The sequence below is a fragment of the Alexandromys fortis genome, unplaced genomic scaffold (assembly GCF_014885135.2).
Source record: "Alexandromys fortis isolate MF-2015 unplaced genomic scaffold, M_Fortis_MF-2015_v1.1 scaffold_26, whole genome shotgun sequence".
NCBI lineage: Eukaryota > Metazoa > Chordata > Mammalia > Rodentia > Cricetidae > Alexandromys > Alexandromys fortis.
Window position 1 is genome coordinate 14,911,525 of NW_026067894.1, and position 18,712 is coordinate 14,930,236.

The following is an 18,712-nucleotide window of genomic DNA, read 5'->3' on the forward strand; positions in this document are numbered from 1 at the left end:
CCCCGCCTTTCAACAAGTTTGATTTTAGTGTTTATGTTGTGGAAGAACCTTAGACTTTTATATCTACAAAAGGTCATCACCAGATGTCATAGATGGCTAGACTGAAGCACAAAGATGTTCAGTTCTGTTCATGGTGTGTGGCTGTGAGGACTGGCCTGGATCTCAGCTGTCTTCTCAGTCTCCATCTCATGGGGGCTTCCGGAAATTCTTTGGGGGAGCTTCTGTGACTGACTCCATGAGAGTATGAGTTTTGCTGAACCTGGTGAACCAGTTCAGAGATTTTCATCTTATCTTTTACTGAAAGCTGTGTGTGGCAGGGCCATTGCTTTTCTCTCAAATGAGGAATGAAAGTTGTTTCTTCCGGGGAAGTTTATCTACCTCGGATTTTTTCTTTGTTGCAGTGCTGGGACTTGAACCCAGGGTCAGTGAACTCATGTTCATGCTAAGCAAGTACTTAACAACTCAGCTACATTCCCATTCCCTAAATGCTGTTCTCCTTTCTCTGATATTGCTGTATAAAACTATAGATAGAGCCAGGTGGTGGTGGTGCACTCCTTTATCCCAGCACTCAGGAGTTCAAGGCCGGCCTGGTCTACAAGAGCTAGTTCCAGGACAGGCTCCAAAGCTACAGAGAAACCCTGTTTCGGGGGGAAAAAAAAAAAAAAAAAAAAAAAAAAAAAAAAAAAAAAAAAAAAAAAAAAAAAAAAAAAAAAAAAAACCCATAGATAAAGTCATTATTTGGATTCCCCCAAAGAGGCTGTGGACTCATGCTTGAGAAAGTGCTTTAGAATGGGGCTGGGCTAAGGTAAAGTTACAGTGAAATCCAACTTGGTTATTTTTGAGGTAGGGTCTCAGTGTAGCCCAAGCTGACCTTGCTGACCTTGAACTTAAAACAATTCCCCAACCTCAACCTCCCAAATGCTGAGGTTACAGGTATGAATCACAATGTCTGGCTTAACATCTTGAATTAACCTAGTTTTGAGACTTCACGTAAGAGCAATTTACTAATTTGTTACCAATTAATGCATAAAAGGAAAAAACTGGCCTTAAACTAGCTTGTTACTCAGATAATTAATTGTATTTTTAAAAATTACGTATCTTTTTAACAGGTGGGGAAAAGTGGCAATGTCCCAGCAGGCACTACAGTGGATAGTACCGTCACACATCCATCGGAGTTTGACTTTTACCTCTGTAGTCATGCAGGAATTCAGGTAATTTGGAAGCTGACCTGTTAGGGAGCTATTTGCCAGTTCAGCAGCCAGCTTGAGGAGATTTGTCATTAGCTGTGTTAACTGCTCTGCTCCAGAGATCTACTTGTAGGTGTGTGAGGCAGAGATATTGTTGAGCTTAATAATTAGATCTCAGTTCCTCTTTTCTCCTAACTAGCCAAGTCCTAACACTCTCCCTTCAGGGAACCAGCCGTCCTTCACATTACCAGGTCTTGTGGGATGACAACTGCTTCACTGCAGATGAACTTCAGCTGCTGACTTACCAGCTCTGTCACACCTACGTGAGGTGCACGCGCTCAGTCTCCATTCCTGCCCCTGCATATTATGCGCGGCTGGTAGCATTTCGGGCAAGGTATCATTTGGTGGATAAAGATCATGACAGGCAAGTTCATCAGTAAAACTCTCTTCCTGTTGTGGAAGCATGTTCTAAAAAACAAGCTATGCAGAAAGCTCTTGAAGATTTATATGTCCTTTTAAGGTTTAACCTACAAGGAACAATCAAAACTGTACAAGAATTTGAGAGCTTTTCATGTGACTTTTGGTCCAAGAAGAGCTTAGGCTTGTTTAAACTTGTGTTTCTAACAGAGTCTCCTTAGGAGCTGCCTGTGGTTTTCACATAGAACTAACTGCATTTCAGTTCTGCTGAGGTCCCAGGCAGCCTCCAAAGGTGGCCAGCATAGCACCCTGGTTCCAGTCAGAGTAGTCACAGCCTATGGACTCCAATTCATGCATGAGGGAGTCCCACATAGTTCATTTTGCTTCCAGTACAATCCAGAAATGACCAGAGTATGCCAGGGCTTATGGGAAAACAGAAGGGGTGAGTATCCTCATTCCCAGATAGAGATCTCAAAGGACTCAGACATTTGGCTTGTTACTGAGCTACCAATAAATGGCTAAAGGAGCTCTTTGCATTAATTTTCTTTCCCAAATGACAGTCTGTGAAGTATAGCAGTTTCTGGGCTCTTCCCCATCCAGTTGCTAAATAGTAGACATTCCATTGCAAGTCTATTCTATAAGGGATTGAAAATACACTATTACAGAAAACACCCAGCTGTGTCTTTGTACTTTGCATTCACAAATATGCATACATTTATTTAAAACATTTATTTGGTACTGTGTGCCAGTACTGTGCTAGGTACTAGAAAATACCAAATTAGTAAGCCTTGTTTCTTGCCTGCAGGTATTTTATGTTTCAGTACGAAGATCTACAAGTGAATAGAAAACTGACAACTGGTCTAACAGTATAGATAGCTTCAGTGGGAGATCAGAGGAAAGGCTGGTAGGGATTTTAGAGCTGGGTGAGCAGGGCTTACCTGTACAAAGGAAAGGCTTTTCCAGGCAGAGAGGACGTGGACATAAAGGGAAGAGGACAAGTGGCATTTTGTGCAAGAGTAAGTTTTCTGTGACTGGAGCATATTGGAAGGGAACAGCAGGCACAGGGCAGAAAACTGTGTTAGAATAAGATTGTCCTTGTTAAATGTAAAAAGCTGTTCCTGGGATAGAATAGTGCGGGCAGGAGAGGAAAGGATGAAATCAAAGGTGATTAGATAATAATCATCATTTAAAGAGAGGTCAGAGGTCGAGGTGTGACTCAGTGGTGGGTGTTGTGCTTAGTATACATGAAGCCCTAGATTGAATCCTCAGCACTGAGAAAGGGATGGTTTGCCAAACTCCTATGTTACATAATAACCCGAAGATGAATGTCTAAAGTTGTGAACACTCTGATAGGCATAGACTCATTAATTTAGGAATCTAGTATTAGCAAGTAAAAACAAAGTTAAGCCAGGCATGGAGGTGCATGCCTTGGAGGATCTCTATGAGTTTGAGGACAGTGGAGCCTTCATTGTAAGATCCTGTCTCAGAAGAGGAAGAAGAAGGAGGAAGGGGGGGGGGGGAGAGAAGAATGCTCTTTTCTTGGAGATTTTATTGCAGTGGAGAAAAAAATACCCAATAGTACCTAGTAATGTCCCAATTGACAATTTCATGTTGGTTGTGTCTAGTACTATAAAAGGAAACCACAACTGTCTATAAAAATATTCTAGGTGACCCTGACCTGAACTTGGGAGTCAGGGAAGACTCTAAGAGGGAAATGACTTGTAATTGAGGCCTGAAGGATGAGTAGGAACGAAGTAGACAGAAGGGACAGTAGAAGTCCTTATGTAGGTGCTATTAAACACTTGGTTTTTGTGAACATCGTTTTATTTAATTATTGCAACCATCCATTAAATAAGTCGTAGTATTTGAACAAGCATGTGTAAGAAAACATGAATCGTTTGAGTCGCCCAGCCTGAGCTCAAGATGTTCTTGAACCCAGTACTATGTGTGCTACCTGAAACACTGAAGTTGAATGCTGTCTTCTCTTAACACCTGGTTTTTGTTTTGTTCTCATTATAGTGCGGAAGGCAGTCACGTGTCAGGACAGAGCAATGGCCGGGACCCTCAGGCTTTGGCTAAGGCTGTGCAGATCCACCACGATACCCAGCACACTATGTATTTTGCCTGAGAGTCTTGGAAAAGAACTCAACCAATTTGGCATCCCACGCATCCTCAAATGTTTCAGATGCCTACTGCCTCTAGATAGTGCCACGTTGATTTCAGGTGGTCCCCTACCAGCAGCTCGGAACAGTTAGTTGCACTGAATCTGTACTTTGCAGCCCTGTCTGATGCATCAACAAAATTGAGCCATTTTTTAAAGAAAAAAAAAAAGAAATAGAAACTCATAGATTATGCTTTCTGATGCACTGGACAAAAATTTTACCTCAGCGTGCAAAGGCTGATCAGCCTTGACTTTCTAAAGGACTTGTTTTCAAAGGAGGGTCTCTGTGGGATATTTTGCTAGCTGTGGTATTCACCGCATCTAGTCTTATAAGAGGAGTATTTCCTTTTTCCTTGTTCATTGAGTGGGGTGTATGCATAAGTGGGAGAGAAAAACCAAACGACCTGTTTCATTTCCATGCAACTTTTTAATTGGGTGGGCCCATAGACTTTTTAATGGAGATTTCTGACTTCGCCACTGTAAATGCCTTTAAGGAGCATTAATTTTTGAAAGTTTTACAGAATTTTATTACTTTCACTGCTTTATCTTACTGATCTCTTTGGGCCTGTGCTGTGGAGTGCAGGCTGCCTGGCAATTGCACTATATTTGGCTGCAGATTCAAGCAGGCAGTTCTCTTACGTGTCTGGCTTTGTGAATGTGTGACATAATCAAGTGTGATGCGTGTCACAGGGACAGATAGCACTGCCGTGGTCAAAAGTAAAAAGTTCTCCCTATTTGGAAAAAAATTAGCTTTTAATACGTTTCTAAGTTTTTTAAAGTGCCCATTTTATGCTGCTATGTGGTTTGTTAGATCTAAATGATTTTTAAACTTCTCTCATAGAAAGTTAACTTTGGCAATAAGCATTTTTAAGGCCCCTGCCCTTTCTCCCCCAACAAGGTAGTTTTATAGATGAAATTTTGGTATGATTTTATCAACTATTTCTTAATATATCATAACCTGGATATTCTGAAACCAGTCAGTCGATAAAGACATATATTTCCACGCCCTTTAAAATAATTGTTTGGTTTTTTAAACCTATTTTATAGTCATAGTCTGTGACCTGTCACCTTTTTTTTCTTTTAAAATGAGCTGGAACCAGGATGCTTCCTGATTAGCCAGGCTTTGCCAATGTATAAGGCACATTGAGTGATGCTGGACTTTAAAAAAAAAGTACCAGCATGTAAAAAGCTTGTTTTCCCTGGGAATTAAGGCTGTGCACACAGCTGCTTACAGTACAGTTCTGTTTGCGCTTCTCTCAGCCTGAAATGTGCTTGGTGGCTTTGCCTTCCTCTTTTTCAGCTAAAACTGTGTGGAAGAAGTTGATTTTCCCCCTTTTTCTGTAGAGTCTGGATTCCCTCACAGGAAGACAGGACTCCTTTTCTTGTCCAGCAAAGGGAGTTGGTACAAAGCAAGCATCAATTAGAAACTAGGGGAAATGGATTCTGTATTTAATGTAGATAATACTTTGTAAAGGACAAGCGTTACATAGTCTAGGTAGTTCCACCCAGGGTTTCCCAGCCCACATTTTACTCTGTCCCCAAAGGGCAAGGGGTGAAAGGTAAGAGGCTCCCTGAAGAGCCACACTCCTTGAGCTGAGGAAGGAGCTGGGAAGAGACAAACACAATATACTGAAAACAATTTTGTTGTCTCTATCTAGAAACCATTGGTGGGAAACACTGGATCAGATGGTGAAGGGTGTTTGTTTGAACTCATTGATTCAAGATCCAAATCTGTTAAACTAGCCTTCTCAAAATCCCAGCAATACAAAGCACTGGTCTCCTTCAGTCTTTTCAGCAAGCTTGTAAATACATTAATGTTTACATTTCCGTGTGCTGTTGCTCAGCAGTGCCACCAGCGTTAGCTGAACTGGTCTCTGAGAGAGTTTTTAAATGCCCATCGAGTACTTTAGCTCGTGAGGATGAGTGTAGACATCCTTAATCTCTGCAGACAGTGGGGAAAAACAAGTCCTGTGGCTGAAGCACAACGAAGGCAGGAGTGAAGAGACGGCTGATACTATTTTTTCTTTTTTCTTTTTCTTTTTTTTTTTTTTTTTTGCGAATACCTCACTTGGATAATACAAATCTGGACATGTTGATCAATGGCTGGCTGCCCCTTTTATTCACACTCATTCAGGGAGAGCACAGAAAATACTCTTCAGCACAGCCACTCTGGATCCAAGAGGAGGAAAAAAAATGGGAGCTTTTTAGGAGAATGAGGACTCACCTGGAGCCTGTGGCATGAAGAACTCTTGATGGCTGGCTAGCTGGCTGGCCGGCCAGCAGGCACCACACCTGCACTTACTTGAGTGCCGCAGGCTCACTGGTTAACAATGCACAGAAGAAAGTCTTGCCATCTTCCTGCATGATGGAACAGGAAGCAAGCTGGGTGCCCAGAAGCCCTGATCCATCTGCCTGCAGTTGGGTTCCATGCTTGACCTTGAACAAAATATCGGAAACACCTCAATCTGTCCTAGTATGCTGTGGCCTATTAGTGTGGTGGTGGAAAAAAGGCCAGGAGGCCAGTTTTTGTAGGAAAACAGTACCATTAAGGGTGTGATGCTGTTGTTTTGGACAAATGGAAAGAAATATGGAAGAATTAGGATTGTTGGGGAAAAGCTTGCCGAGGGGTGAATAGTTAAGAGGTGACCCCTGCAGAATCAGAACTGCAGTAATACTGTCGCAAGCAAATCTGAATGCATAGTTTTAATTTAATTAGGGTTGACAATTCAAATAGTTCTCCCCTCGAAACTGACTGAATCGTTATGCATGTGTCAATCAATGGGAGGTGTGCATTCTCTAGAAGTAGTGTTAGCTGTCTGGTTTTCTTAAACGCAGCCTATTTAGGCACTGTCATGTAGTGTGAAAGATTGCAGTATGGCAACGCTGAAGAATAACAGTTTGGGGCTAGGGAGCACAGGACTTTAAGAGTGGGGAAGACCCAAATGTTGAAATAATTATGTTTTGTTGTTGTTGTTAGTTGTTGAGTCCTGAGCCGTTTATGAAGTGAACCAGCTGGCTTAATGAAGCTAGCGTTCTGGGCAGGCAAACCACATTCACTCCTACTGTAAATTCTATATGCTGCTTCCAAAGGTGATGACTTACAAGCAGGCATGTTCTGTATGGCCTGTATTTTAGCATCTGGTGCCCGATCTATATCCATGCCCTTACCCACCTGACTCAGCTGCCTATTCCTTCCCCTGGGAAAAGATAATCCACTGTTTTAGCAAGGCTCACCCTCTCTACCCTAGTCACCCTCTGTGGATATATTATACGATTCTCTTGCTCATTAGCAAGGTGGCAGCTCAGCTTTCATTTTAAGAAAGTGGAGGTTAAGGGCATTGTATTAATATTGCTTCAACTCCAAGAAATTTTTCTTGTAAAATTAAAGGAAAGATCTTTATTGGCCAACCGTTTTCTTTTCCCTTGTTATTGACAGATTCATGTTTTTTTCTGTGTCTACTGGCTGAAAATGTTTGTTTGTTCATCTGACTAACGGTGTGGTTTTTTGTTTCTCTATGGTTAGACTTGTAATGTTTTAAAATGTATTTTTATTAATTTGGACTGGATGTCTGTCTCTAGCAATACGAGGTACTTTCTAAGCTATTAAGGAAGGGTTTGTATCCCTGTGTGAAATAAGGTGATGGTTGTTTAAAAAATTTTTTTTGGCCTGCAGGGATATTTTGTGTTCATGTGTCCAAAAAGATGGGTAGGGGGGTGGGTGGGAGAGATAAATTGGCATTCTTGTGCTAAAAGTTGTTTTTCTTGTCAATTGTGTAATAAATATGGAATATATTGTAATGGCATCATACATGGCTACTTTTAAAAAACAATTTCATCTATTTGAGAAATTGGACAAAGAAGAGAAATGAAACAACTGTGTTTAATTCTGGGTCTCCCTATGTTTAGGAATTGCCATTTGGGAGTTTTTGAAGGGTTCCCAGCACCACTTCATATATGGAAACTTTGACAAGATTCATCAGGGTTCTAGTACTGCTCTCTATGGGAAGGGACGCTCTGATTAAGTGATATTTTAAGGAAACTGGTGAGGTGTGGTGGCTCGCTCCAATAATTCCAGAAGTTGGGAGGCTGAAGCAGGAACATTATTACGATTCTGAGTCCATCCTGGGCTTTAGAGTGGGACCCTGTGTATTAACTACTTTTCTCTTGATGGATAAAACATGACCAAAAATGGCCTACGGAAGAAGTGGTTTTTTCCTTTGCTTATGGTTCTAGAGGGAGAGTCCACAATGGCATGCAAACGTGGCAGCAGGCAACCTCAGCAAGAAGCTGAGAAATCACGTCTTCAACCACAAGCTTGAAGAAGAAAGTGATCTGGAAATGAGGCAAGGCTGTAAACTCTCAAAACCTGCTTCCAGGGATGAATTTCATCCAGCAAGCCTGCCCTTGCATAGCCTCCCTAAATAGCGCCACCAACTGGGAGCCAGGAGTCCATATGCTTGAACCTGTTGGGGACATTTTTCAGTCAAACCATTATACTGTGTCTCAAAGACAAGCAAACAAACAAAAACAAAAGATCCAAGAAGACAGTATGGCTTATATTTATGACTTAAGTTCTCTAAAGCTTCCCAAATTCACACAAAAACAGGGTTTCCAGTCTCTTGTCTTGTTTGGTTTGGGGGCAAAGTCTCCCTGTGTAGGCCAGACTGGTCTTAAACTCTTACTCCTGCCGTCGTAAGAACTCCAAGATTACTAACATGAGCTAACATGCCCAGCTCATGACCTCTAAAACTTAAAAATAAACCTTTTGCTGAGTTATGATAGTAATGCAGAATTTGCCCAATCTGAACTTTATTCTTGGGGACTTTCATTCATCAGGAGAGAAAGTCCTGCATACAAACAATTTCTGTGAAGGTGGCTTCTGGTTTTCCGCCGGCACAGTTTGTCCTGTGCCAGCTATCAGAATGCATCACAAATGAAGTGCCTACAATCTCCACCTCGATACTCAGGACATGGAAGAGTTAACAACAGCTTCCTCAAATAGTTCATTCTGAATTTGAAGAGGGCTCAGTGAGTAAAGTGCCCACCATACAAGTCTGAGGACCAGAGTTCAGATCCCCAGAACCCACATGAAAGCCAGGTGGACATGGAAGCTTGCCTGTAATTCAGCAATTGGAAGATGGAGACAGGAGCTGGAGAGATGGCTCAGTGGTTAAGAGGATCCAGGTTCAACTCCTAGCACCCACAATGGCAGTTAGCTACTGAGTATAACTCCAAGATCTGATACCCTCACACAGACTTACATATAAGCAAAACAACAATGCATATAAAATAAAAATTATTTTTTAGAAAAAGAAGATGAAGACAAAGTCCAGGGAGCAAGCTGGTTAGCTAGACTATCCACATTGGTGGCCATTTTGAAACCCTGCCTCAATAAAGTAGAGAGTAATGGATAATCCTAATGTTAGCCTCAGGCCTCCACATAACATATGAGTGCACATGCCTACACACATGTGCACCCATACATATGTGAACATGCATACACACATCACAGATGCATGCACAATTGATTCTAACAGGGCATGTGGTGGAGGAAGAGGCAACGTAGCTAACATATGAATGCCCACTCGTCAGGGGCTTAACAGGGACATCTTTAATATTAGCAACAGCTCTTGGAGGTTGAGAGTGGAATCTTCATTTTTCAAGAAAAAAAAAGAGCTTGGGGGATATAGTTCCTTTATGCAATGTATGCATATGGCCATGGGTTCAGTCACTAGCATGGCACAAATAAAACCAGCCAATCAGCTGAGAGGTTAAATATACAATTACTGAGTGGCAAAGCTATAATCTAAGTGTATGCTTTTATTAACTTCATTTCACCGACTTTTGAGCATAAAATGACAGATGCTGCTCCAAACAAAGAATTTGCCATGGGAGTCAAGAAAGGCTTCACAGTTTTAGCGGCTGGGACAGATCATAAAGCACAAGCAAGCTGAGGAAGGAGGTGAGGAGACTCTAGGCACACTGCTCCCTCATAGCAGGTTAGAGAAGCTATAATTGTCTGAATATGGTTTCTTACTCCTCTTCTGGGAGGCAGAATCCCTTTGTTATATGGGAACTGATGAGTTAGCTGTCTTATAAAGAACAGTTTTATGAGGCAGGAGGATCACTGTCATTTTAAAGCCCAACCTGGTCTGTACAACAAGTTCTAGTCCGGCCTGAGCTATCACAGCAAGACCCTTCATGTAAACGAAGTGACAGAGAACTACTCAGCCATGAAAAAAAAAATGGTTGAGGGCTCAGTGATTAAGAGCATTGACTGCTCTTTCAGAAAAATCCAGATTCTATTCCCAGCACCCTTAAGGCAGCTCACAGTTATTTGTAACTCCAGTTCTAAGGGATCCTTTGCTCTCTTCTGTCCCCTGTGGGCACTAGACATACACTTGGTGCACTGACATACATGCAGACAAAAATACCCATACACATAAAAATTTTAATATTTTTTTAAATGGCTAAAATCCTGTCTTGTTGGTAACATGGATGAATGTGATGGTTGATATGTTAAAGAAGCCAGGCATAGAACAGCAAGCCCTGCATGATCTCACCTATGTGCAGAAAGTAAAATAGTTGGTTTCTTTGAAGTAGAGGGGATGGGCCAGAGAGGTGGCTCAGTGGTTAAGAGCACTAGACTGCTCTTCCTGAGGTTCTGAGTTTATTTCCCAGCAACCATATGGTGGCTCACAACCATCTGTAATGGGATCAGATTCCTTCTTCTGGTGTGCATGAAGACAGAACACTCATATACATAATAGTGTATATGAATAAATAAATGTTTTGAAAAAAGAAGTAGCGTGGAATGGTGGTTACTAGGAGCAAGTTAGGTGAGCACCACAGGATACAGAGTTTCGGGTGAATAGAATTAGCACAGGAGCTCTATTGAACAGCTTGGTGAATGTTGGTTTATTTCTTGAAAATCACTAAGAAAGCCAACCTTTAAGTATTCTTACCACAAAATTCTGAAAGCCAGAAGAGGGCTCCAAAATCCCTTGAAGCTGGAGTTACAGGGTGGGTTGTGAGATGCTTACTGTGGATTCTGGGAATGGAAGTCCGGTCCTCTGCAAGAGCAGTGTAGACTCTAACCAGCTCAACCACCCCACCCCCTCTACTTCTCCCCCATCACCTTTTTACCGTAATGCAGACGGTTGAACTCAGGACCTCCTTCATGCTAGGCAACCACTGTATCACCTAGCTCTTAACCTCAGCCCATTCTTAGATTTTTAAGGACTGGAGGGGGGAGGAAATAGAGGTGGTAAGGCTAGCTAAGGGTGAGGCACCGATGATTCTCAGGACAGGACCTGAATGGCATTTTAAGTTTAGAAACTGTCTTACAGGCACAGATTGGGCTTTATGCTAGTTTTGCTGGCAAGAATAGTATGACAGCTGGAAGCTGAAATTCTGCTAAGAGAAGCTCAAAGGTTTTGTAATTTTTGCGAGCAAACATGGACAAGGCTTGAACTTGAGCAGTGAGGTGCGGTCAGAGGGAATAGAGATGAGAACGAAAATAGAAAAGACTTTGGTAGCTGAGCAGATATGGAGAGTGAGGGGAGGGAGGTAAACTCATTAGGGATTCCAGCCTCTTATCTGGGTAGGTGGATAAACAATAGTGCCACTAAGAGGACTAACAGAGGAAATCAGCAGGCTTATGGGAAGGAGGGAGATGGTAAATTCAGTTTCAGGCAAATCGGACTGGAGGGCCATTGTGTTTGGACTGAAGAAAGAGATTGGACACATCAGTGTGTCAGTGGTGATTAAAAGCATTCAAGTGTGGTAAAAGGAGGGTCAGGCAGATGGGAAAAGCGTGGAGTCCTGAGGAACACAGATGTTTAAAGGCAGACGAAGGGTAAAGGAGTCTGCCTTTCTAGAAACTGAAAGAAAAGAGGACTCCTTGTCAGCTATGGTCCTGCACACCTAAAACCCCAGGACTCAGGAGGCAGCGGCAGAAAGATCACTACAAGTTTAAGACCAGCCTGGTCTAGGTAATGAGTTCTAGCCCAGGAACCCAAATAGTGAAAGGAGAGGACCAATTCTTGCAACTTGCAAATCATCCTCTGACTCACACACACAGATGTAAAATATGTTTAAGTTAGAAAATGCTCTAATAGTCTCTTCTGTTTCGTTCTCAGTTTTTCTGCTTACATGTAGGATCTTTCTCTCTACTTCCTTCCCGGTCTCCCTCATCACACACTTTATTTCTGTCTAGTATTTTCAATCCTTCTCTCTTCAGTTCTTCTCCAGTGTACACATGTCCTCAAACCTCTTCCATTCCGCAGATACAAACTACTCCAACTTCATCGAATACCAGAATTCATTACTTCCCATTATTGTCTGATCTTCTAGTAGATCTGTCCTAGAGACTCCTCAGATCTCTTCAGTCGTGATCTGCTCCCTCCAGCCACAGGGATTGCTTTCATCACAATTGATCCTGACTTCCTCGCTGCAAATTCCAATGGACATCTTTCAGATTTTGTGTTTAATTCTCATGGTCCTGGCGTTTGAATCCATGGCTGACTTTACAGGTGTGAGCCATCACTGCCTGACTCTATTTCTCTTTGAGACTGAATCAATCTAGTGTAGCCCAGGGTGGCCTTGAACTCACAGAGATCTGTCTGTTTCTGCCTCCTTAATCTGTGCTGGGATTAAAGTGTACCACCACTGCCTGGCCTCTCTGGCTAACTAGTAGTTTATTTAGCTCTGCACTCTGATCCTCAGGTAATTTTCATTTGTTAGATTACAAACAAAGTATCACTACAGTAGCTGGCTCGTTTCAAAACATTTCAAAAAGGATTCAATTGTACTTCTATTTGTGTGTGTGTGTGTGTGTGTATGTACTTGTGGAAGTTAGAAGATGGATTCCCTGGAAATGGAGTTATAGGCAGCAGTGAACCTGAGTCTCCTGGAAAAGCAGCAAGTGTTCTTAGCCACTGAACCATCTCTTCAAACTGTCAGCCAGGTGCAGTGACAGATGCCTGTCATCACAACTGCTCCATCTCAAAAGAGATAAGAAGTAAAAAGCTTGTCACATTATGTATACAGAAACACAATGGGGCTTTAATGATTATATCACTGACTCTCTAAACAAATTCCAGAATACAGTCACGAGATGTCCTACCTAGGAGAAGAATCTTTCTCAACATTTATTTTGTACCTTAATGTTTCTCAATAAAATTTTTATAATTATTTCTTATAGAGTTATTGTAGACCTTTTGTCAAATTTACTCCTCCTGCTGTTTAAAGACATTTTATTAGCATATATTAATTGTGTAGAATAATGCATTTCATAATGAGGTTTTCAATTATTTATTTTACGTGTATGTGTGTCTGTGTAGCTACCAAGTGTGCTTGGCATCCGCAGAGATCAGAAGAGGGTATTGGATTCCCTGGAACTGGACTGAAAGGTGCTTGTGAGCTGCCATGTGGGTGTTATGAATGGAGCCAGGTCTTCTGCAAGAACAATAAGTGCTCTTAACCGTGTACTCATCTCTCCAGGCCCCATAATGAGATTGTCATATGGGCATATTACGTTCTTTCATAATGTTCACCCCATGTCCCTTTTGGTGTGTCAAACTGACACAGACCTAGACATATCTGGGAAGAGGAGATTTTAACTGAGAAAATGCCTCTGAAAGATTGGCTTGTGAGCAAGTTGATACGAAATTGTCTTGACTAATGATTGCTGTGGGGAGACCCATTTCACGGGTGAGAATGTGCCATCCCTGGGCAGGTGGTTCTGACTGGTGTAAGAAGGCAGACCATTTAGTTTGGGTGGTGCTGACACACGTCTTTAATCCCAGCACTTGGGAGGCAGAGGCATGCAGATTTCTATGTGTTCGAGGCCAGCCTAGTCTACAGAGTGAGTTCCAGGACAGTGTCATAAAACAAAACAAGAAAGAAAAAAAAGAAGGAAGGAAAGAAAGGAGGGAGGGAGGAAGGGAGGAAGGAAGGAAGGAAGGAAGGAAGGAAGGAAGGAAGGAAGGAAGGAAGGAAGGAAAAAAGGACAAAAGAGAAGGGAACAAGCCAGAAGCAATATTCCTCCATGGCTTCTACTTCAGTTCTGCCACCAGGTTCCTGCCTCCGGGTTCCTTCTCTGACTTCCCTCTGGAATGGAGTGTGACCAGAGAGTTCTAAGAGGAAATAAGCCCTTTCCTCCCCAAGTTGCATATGGTCCTTTGTTTATCACAGCAAAACTGACCTATTTAAAGACACTCCTGCTGGCCCTCCTCTTCCCAAACAACCCTTCTTCTGCTTCCATGGTATTCACCCTCAAAATATGGGGAAATTAATGAACAGTAGAGACTATGCCTTCACTCAAGTGCGCTGCCACATTTCCAATCTTCCTTCCTTCTGAAGTTTGTTTGTTTGCTTTTTTAATTTTGAGTCAAGGTTTTACTAAATTGCCGCCCCCTCCCCAGGCTGGTCTTGAAATCATTCTATGCCTCCAGTCTTGAACTTCTGATCCTCTTGCCTCAGTTTCTCAAGTACTTAAAATTATGGGACTGAGCTGCTGGAACTAGCTCATATCCTTTTTTTAGTTTTATCTTTGGAAATAGGGTCTCACATAGCTCATGATGGATTTGAAACCCTGATCTTCTGCCTCTGCCTCCTGAGCACTGGGATTTGCTGGTTAAGGAATTGATGGATGTCATAATTAGGGTTTCATGCTTGTTAGGCAAATAGTATACGAAGTGAGCGATACAGCCTCAGACCCTCATGACATTTAAAACAAATTAAGTTTTGCATATACTTATACCTTTTTAACCATATTGCCATTGTAAATTATCATTACTGTTATTGTTTGCTCATTTGTTTCATTTGGGTTTTTTTTTGTTTGGTTGGTTTTTTTGTTTTGTTTTGTTTTGTTTTGTTTTTTGTGTGTGTGTGTCAGGATCTTGTGTGTCCCAGACTGGCCACACAAACTCTGTGTGTATTTGAATATGACCTTGAACTCTGATCCTCCTAGCTTCACTTCATGAATGCTGGGATTGTAGATATGTGTCATCATGCCCAGTTTATGTTGTGCTGTGACTAATGGTTTTGTCAATTCTAGGCACAGCTTTATCAAGCCGAGCTACAGCCCCAGCCCTGTTTGTTTGCTTGTTTGTTTATTCATTCATTTATTTGAGACGTGGTCTTATTACGTAGCCCAGGCTGACCTGCAGTTTAGAGAGATTGCCCTGCCTCTGCCTCCTTAGTGCGGGGATTAAACGTGTGCACACCATCGCCCCGCTCTAATGTTTATTATTAATAACCAAGTTTAGGGCCAGCAAAATGGCTTATGGTTAAGGTTTTGCTTCCAAAGCTGTTGATCTGAGTCTGAGCCCCAGCGCTCACATAGAGGAAGGAAAGAGATGACTTCCAAAGATTGTTATTTGGCCTTCACACATACTCTGTGACATATGAGTACATACACACACACACACCAAATGAAAAAAGAAGTTTAAATCTGGGCGTGGTGGCTCATACTCCAGCACTCAGGTAACTGAGACAGGAGTATTGCTTAAAGGCCAGCCTAGGCTATAATAAGTTCAAGAACAGCCTTGTCTCAAAACAAAACAAAAAAAAAGGAATTTCTATTTCATTACTCTTCTATCTAGATATGAACATTTGAGAGTTCATTATACCAGTCACTTAAATTTTGTACATGCTTGGACAAGTTCCATAATACAATATTAATCTTATTTAATTTGTATTTGTTTCATTTTTTTATTATTTATGGTATTAATTTGAAGTCTTTACTCTAGGGCTTTGACAAATATACAGTTTAAGAAACTCCTACTTGTCTAGTTTGCTAAAAGATTTTTTAAAATTTTGTTTGTGAGTAGGCATTGAATTTTATTAAGTGATTATCCTATATGAGTAGATCAAATTGCCATTTAGTCCAACTTTTATAGACTACCTAATAATAGATCAACCTTTTATTTTTGGAATAGATCAAATTTAATAAAGTTTTATTTATTTAAACTTTTTAAAAATGTATGTTTCAAAATAAAAAGAGAGAGAGAAAGCAAGCATGGTAGTGTACGCTTTTAATCCCAGCACTCAGGAGTCAGAGGCAGGTGGATCTCTGTGAGTTCTAGGCCAGCCTGGTCTACAGAGTGAGAGAGTTCTAGGACAGCCAGAGCTACTCAGAAAAACCCTGACTCAAAAAAACAAACAAAAAATTTTTAATTTTTCATCAGAGTCTTGCTTTATAGACCTGACTGGCCTAGAACTTGCTACATGAGCCAGGCTTGCTGAACTTGCTGTGATCCTCCTGTCTCTGCCTGCTGAGTGCTGCTTCTTTCAGCTCTGAGCTTTGTTTTCATTACAGGAGTGGTGGTATACACCTGTAATCCTGCTGTGGGAGGCTGAGGCAGGGGGACTGCCAGTTTGAGGTCAACCTGGGCTAACTAGGGGACCCTGACTTAAAATCAAAATCAAAATCCAGTGCCAGACACGGTTCCAGTTATTTCTGCAGCCTTAGTGAGTGAGCAAGACCGGCCTGTGACATTGCTTTCCTGTGCAGTCCTCACTGGTTTTGGTGAGATGGTTGTGCTGACTTAGGAATTGCTCTACTGGTTTCGGACTGACACAGTTTATAGCAGATATATATGTACAGGGATCTCTCATCTTCCCCAGCATCTAGCAGAACTCCCCTGCAGCATTGCGTGTCTCTGTGTGTATTCTTTTTTTATTTTTTTAATTTTTTTTAGTTTTTCGAGACAGGGTTTCTCTGTAGCTTTGGAGCCTGTCCTGGCACTAGCTCTTGTAGACCAGGCTGGCCTCGAACTCACAGAGATCCGCCTGCCTCTGCCTCCCGAGTGCTGGGATTAAAGGCGTGCACCACCATCGCCCGGCCTGTAGTTTAATTTTTTTCAATTGTATTTCTTGATATTTGTTAACCATTCGAATTAAAGTTTTTGGTAAGACTATGGTTTTCTCAGGACCACATGTCTGCATGAGGCAGAGCTGAGAATTTACCTGTATTTGCCTTTATTAGCACCTATATTTGTGTTTCAGTCTGCACTAGGTGGACCTTTAAATCGAGGAGTAGAAAGGTTATGACTGCTGATGAATGGTATTAAATTGCTTTCTAGAATATTATACTGATATCAATGGCAACATTTTTTAAATTAGTCAATGTATAGTTATTCTGTACTGACTTTTTTTTTTTTTTGAGGCAGGGTTTCTCTGCGTGTATTCCTGGCTCTCCTGGAACTAGCTCTGTAGTTCAAGACTGACCTTGAACTCCTAGAGATTTACCTGCTTCTGTCTCCCGCGTGCTGGGATTAAAGCCACGGGCCACCACTGCCCTGCTCCATACTGATTTTCTTATGTGTCGTTGTTAATTATATGGTTCTGTTTATGTAGACTGTCCTTTTTCTTGACCATTTGATATACTGAGGCAATATTTACTACAAATATTTTCCCATTGAGCTTCTTTCATATATTAATGGGGGGTGAAGGACTATAATAGGAGTTAACTTTGTACTTAACCTTACCACCGATCAACAGCTTCATAACATTCAAGTGGACTTTGGGTTGAGAGTTGGCTTGTTATAGGATAGTGATATAGCTCAGAGGTAGGGTACTTGCAAGTGGGAAGCCTTTTGGATTCAGTCCCCAGTATCGAAAGCAGAGGGGGGAGCAGTACAGACACAGAGAAGAGTGGGCAAAGAACCAAAGCAAAGGAAGTTGAGTTGCCAGTTTGCATTTCCTGCGGGGTTAAGATAGATACCCCTTTGTTGGCTACCATCTTTGGGTTCATTTGATGTAATAAAGCTATACATCTGCCTCTGTTATCAGGTAGATGGTTTTCTCTGGTTTTCCAATAGCTTACCCTAAGCGATTTCTTCTTTTGTCTTCTTCTACCTCAGCCCATTCCTCGGTATGGTAGCTAATTGCTTGTGCTGGGATCTGACATAACAAAGCCGTGGTCTTCAGCTATTGAACGCAGATCTGTGCCATGAATCTCCTCAGACTGATGCACTTCAAAGTTGGGGGTGTCGAGCCCTGGGGACTTCAGAGCCACCGCAGCTGTTGCTGAAAGTCAAAACTGTGAAGACCGACCCTAAAGTTCAGAGTTATTCGCCGTAGACTGAGATTTTCTTGAATGTAACCATTCTATTCAGAGGCAGCCTGTCCAGTGCATCTAGGTTCATCTATCCAGCCAGGCCAAGTTCAGGCCTTGGGGGTAAATTCGCTGCAGAAGCCAGGGTTTTGTTTTGAGTCTTTCATCTCCAGCCTGGGTGTCAGAACCAGGGACAGCTCCTGACGTCTTTGCAGCCCCTCCCCTGGCTTGGGCTAGGGAGAGAGTGGGGGGAGATGTGGATGTGGGTTCTCTAGCCTCTTTGCTCACTGCTTTCTTTTGTCTTTATGTTAGAACACCAACAATCTTGACAGTTCCAACCTGGTGTACAGGTTCTGACCTTTGCACCGTCTGCTAACACGGCTTTGTCCACCTTTCTTTTATCTCTCTGTTGCTGGATTAACTTCTGTTCATTTTCCCATGCCTCTAGGAAATTTACCCTGATTATCCTGGGCTAGATTAGACTCAACTTCTTATAGTTGACTGGAATACCAAGGCTGGTAGTCCTTATTACTTTATTTTGTGTTTGTGTTGAGGAACTAGGTCTCTTTCCTTTCCTCAGTTTTTTTGGGTGGGGGAGGGGTAGAGGATATGGTTCTTATCAGATCAGACACATGTTTTAATAAAAATCACAAATATCTCTCTGCCTATTTCTAGATCACACTGCATATTTGCCATCGTTGCTCCTGGTTATTACTAGTCAATGAATGCTATACGTTGCTGCTTATTTCCTTGAATTTTCCCATTTATTTACAATGGTTTCTTTGTTCACATTTTGTTTCTGTTCTCTTTCTCCCTCCAATCCCTCTTTTTTTAAGGGGGTCTCACTGTGTTGTCCAGGCTGGTAGCAAACTCTTGGGCTCA

General features: G+C 41.9%; 1 protein-coding gene across 4 annotated transcripts in view; it reads left to right on the forward strand.

The window, feature by feature from the left end:
* Positions 1 to 18,712, forward strand: part of LOC126509628 (protein argonaute-4) — a 58,890-nt gene extending 40,178 nt beyond the window's left edge. For 2 of the 4 annotated variants that reach the window (XM_050155658.1, XM_050155668.1), the window contains 3 exons: positions 1,110 to 1,211; positions 1,412 to 1,611; positions 3,624 to 5,984. In XM_050155658.1, the coding sequence (XP_050011615.1) occupies positions 1,110 to 1,211; positions 1,412 to 1,611; positions 3,624 to 3,732 (411 nt within the window). In that variant the 3' untranslated portion in view covers positions 3,733 to 5,984. Of the gene's footprint in view, positions 1 to 1,109; positions 1,212 to 1,411; positions 1,612 to 3,623; positions 5,985 to 17,636 lie in introns of those variants that run through there. The other 2 variants (XM_050155666.1, XM_050155669.1) reach the window with 2 other exon arrangements.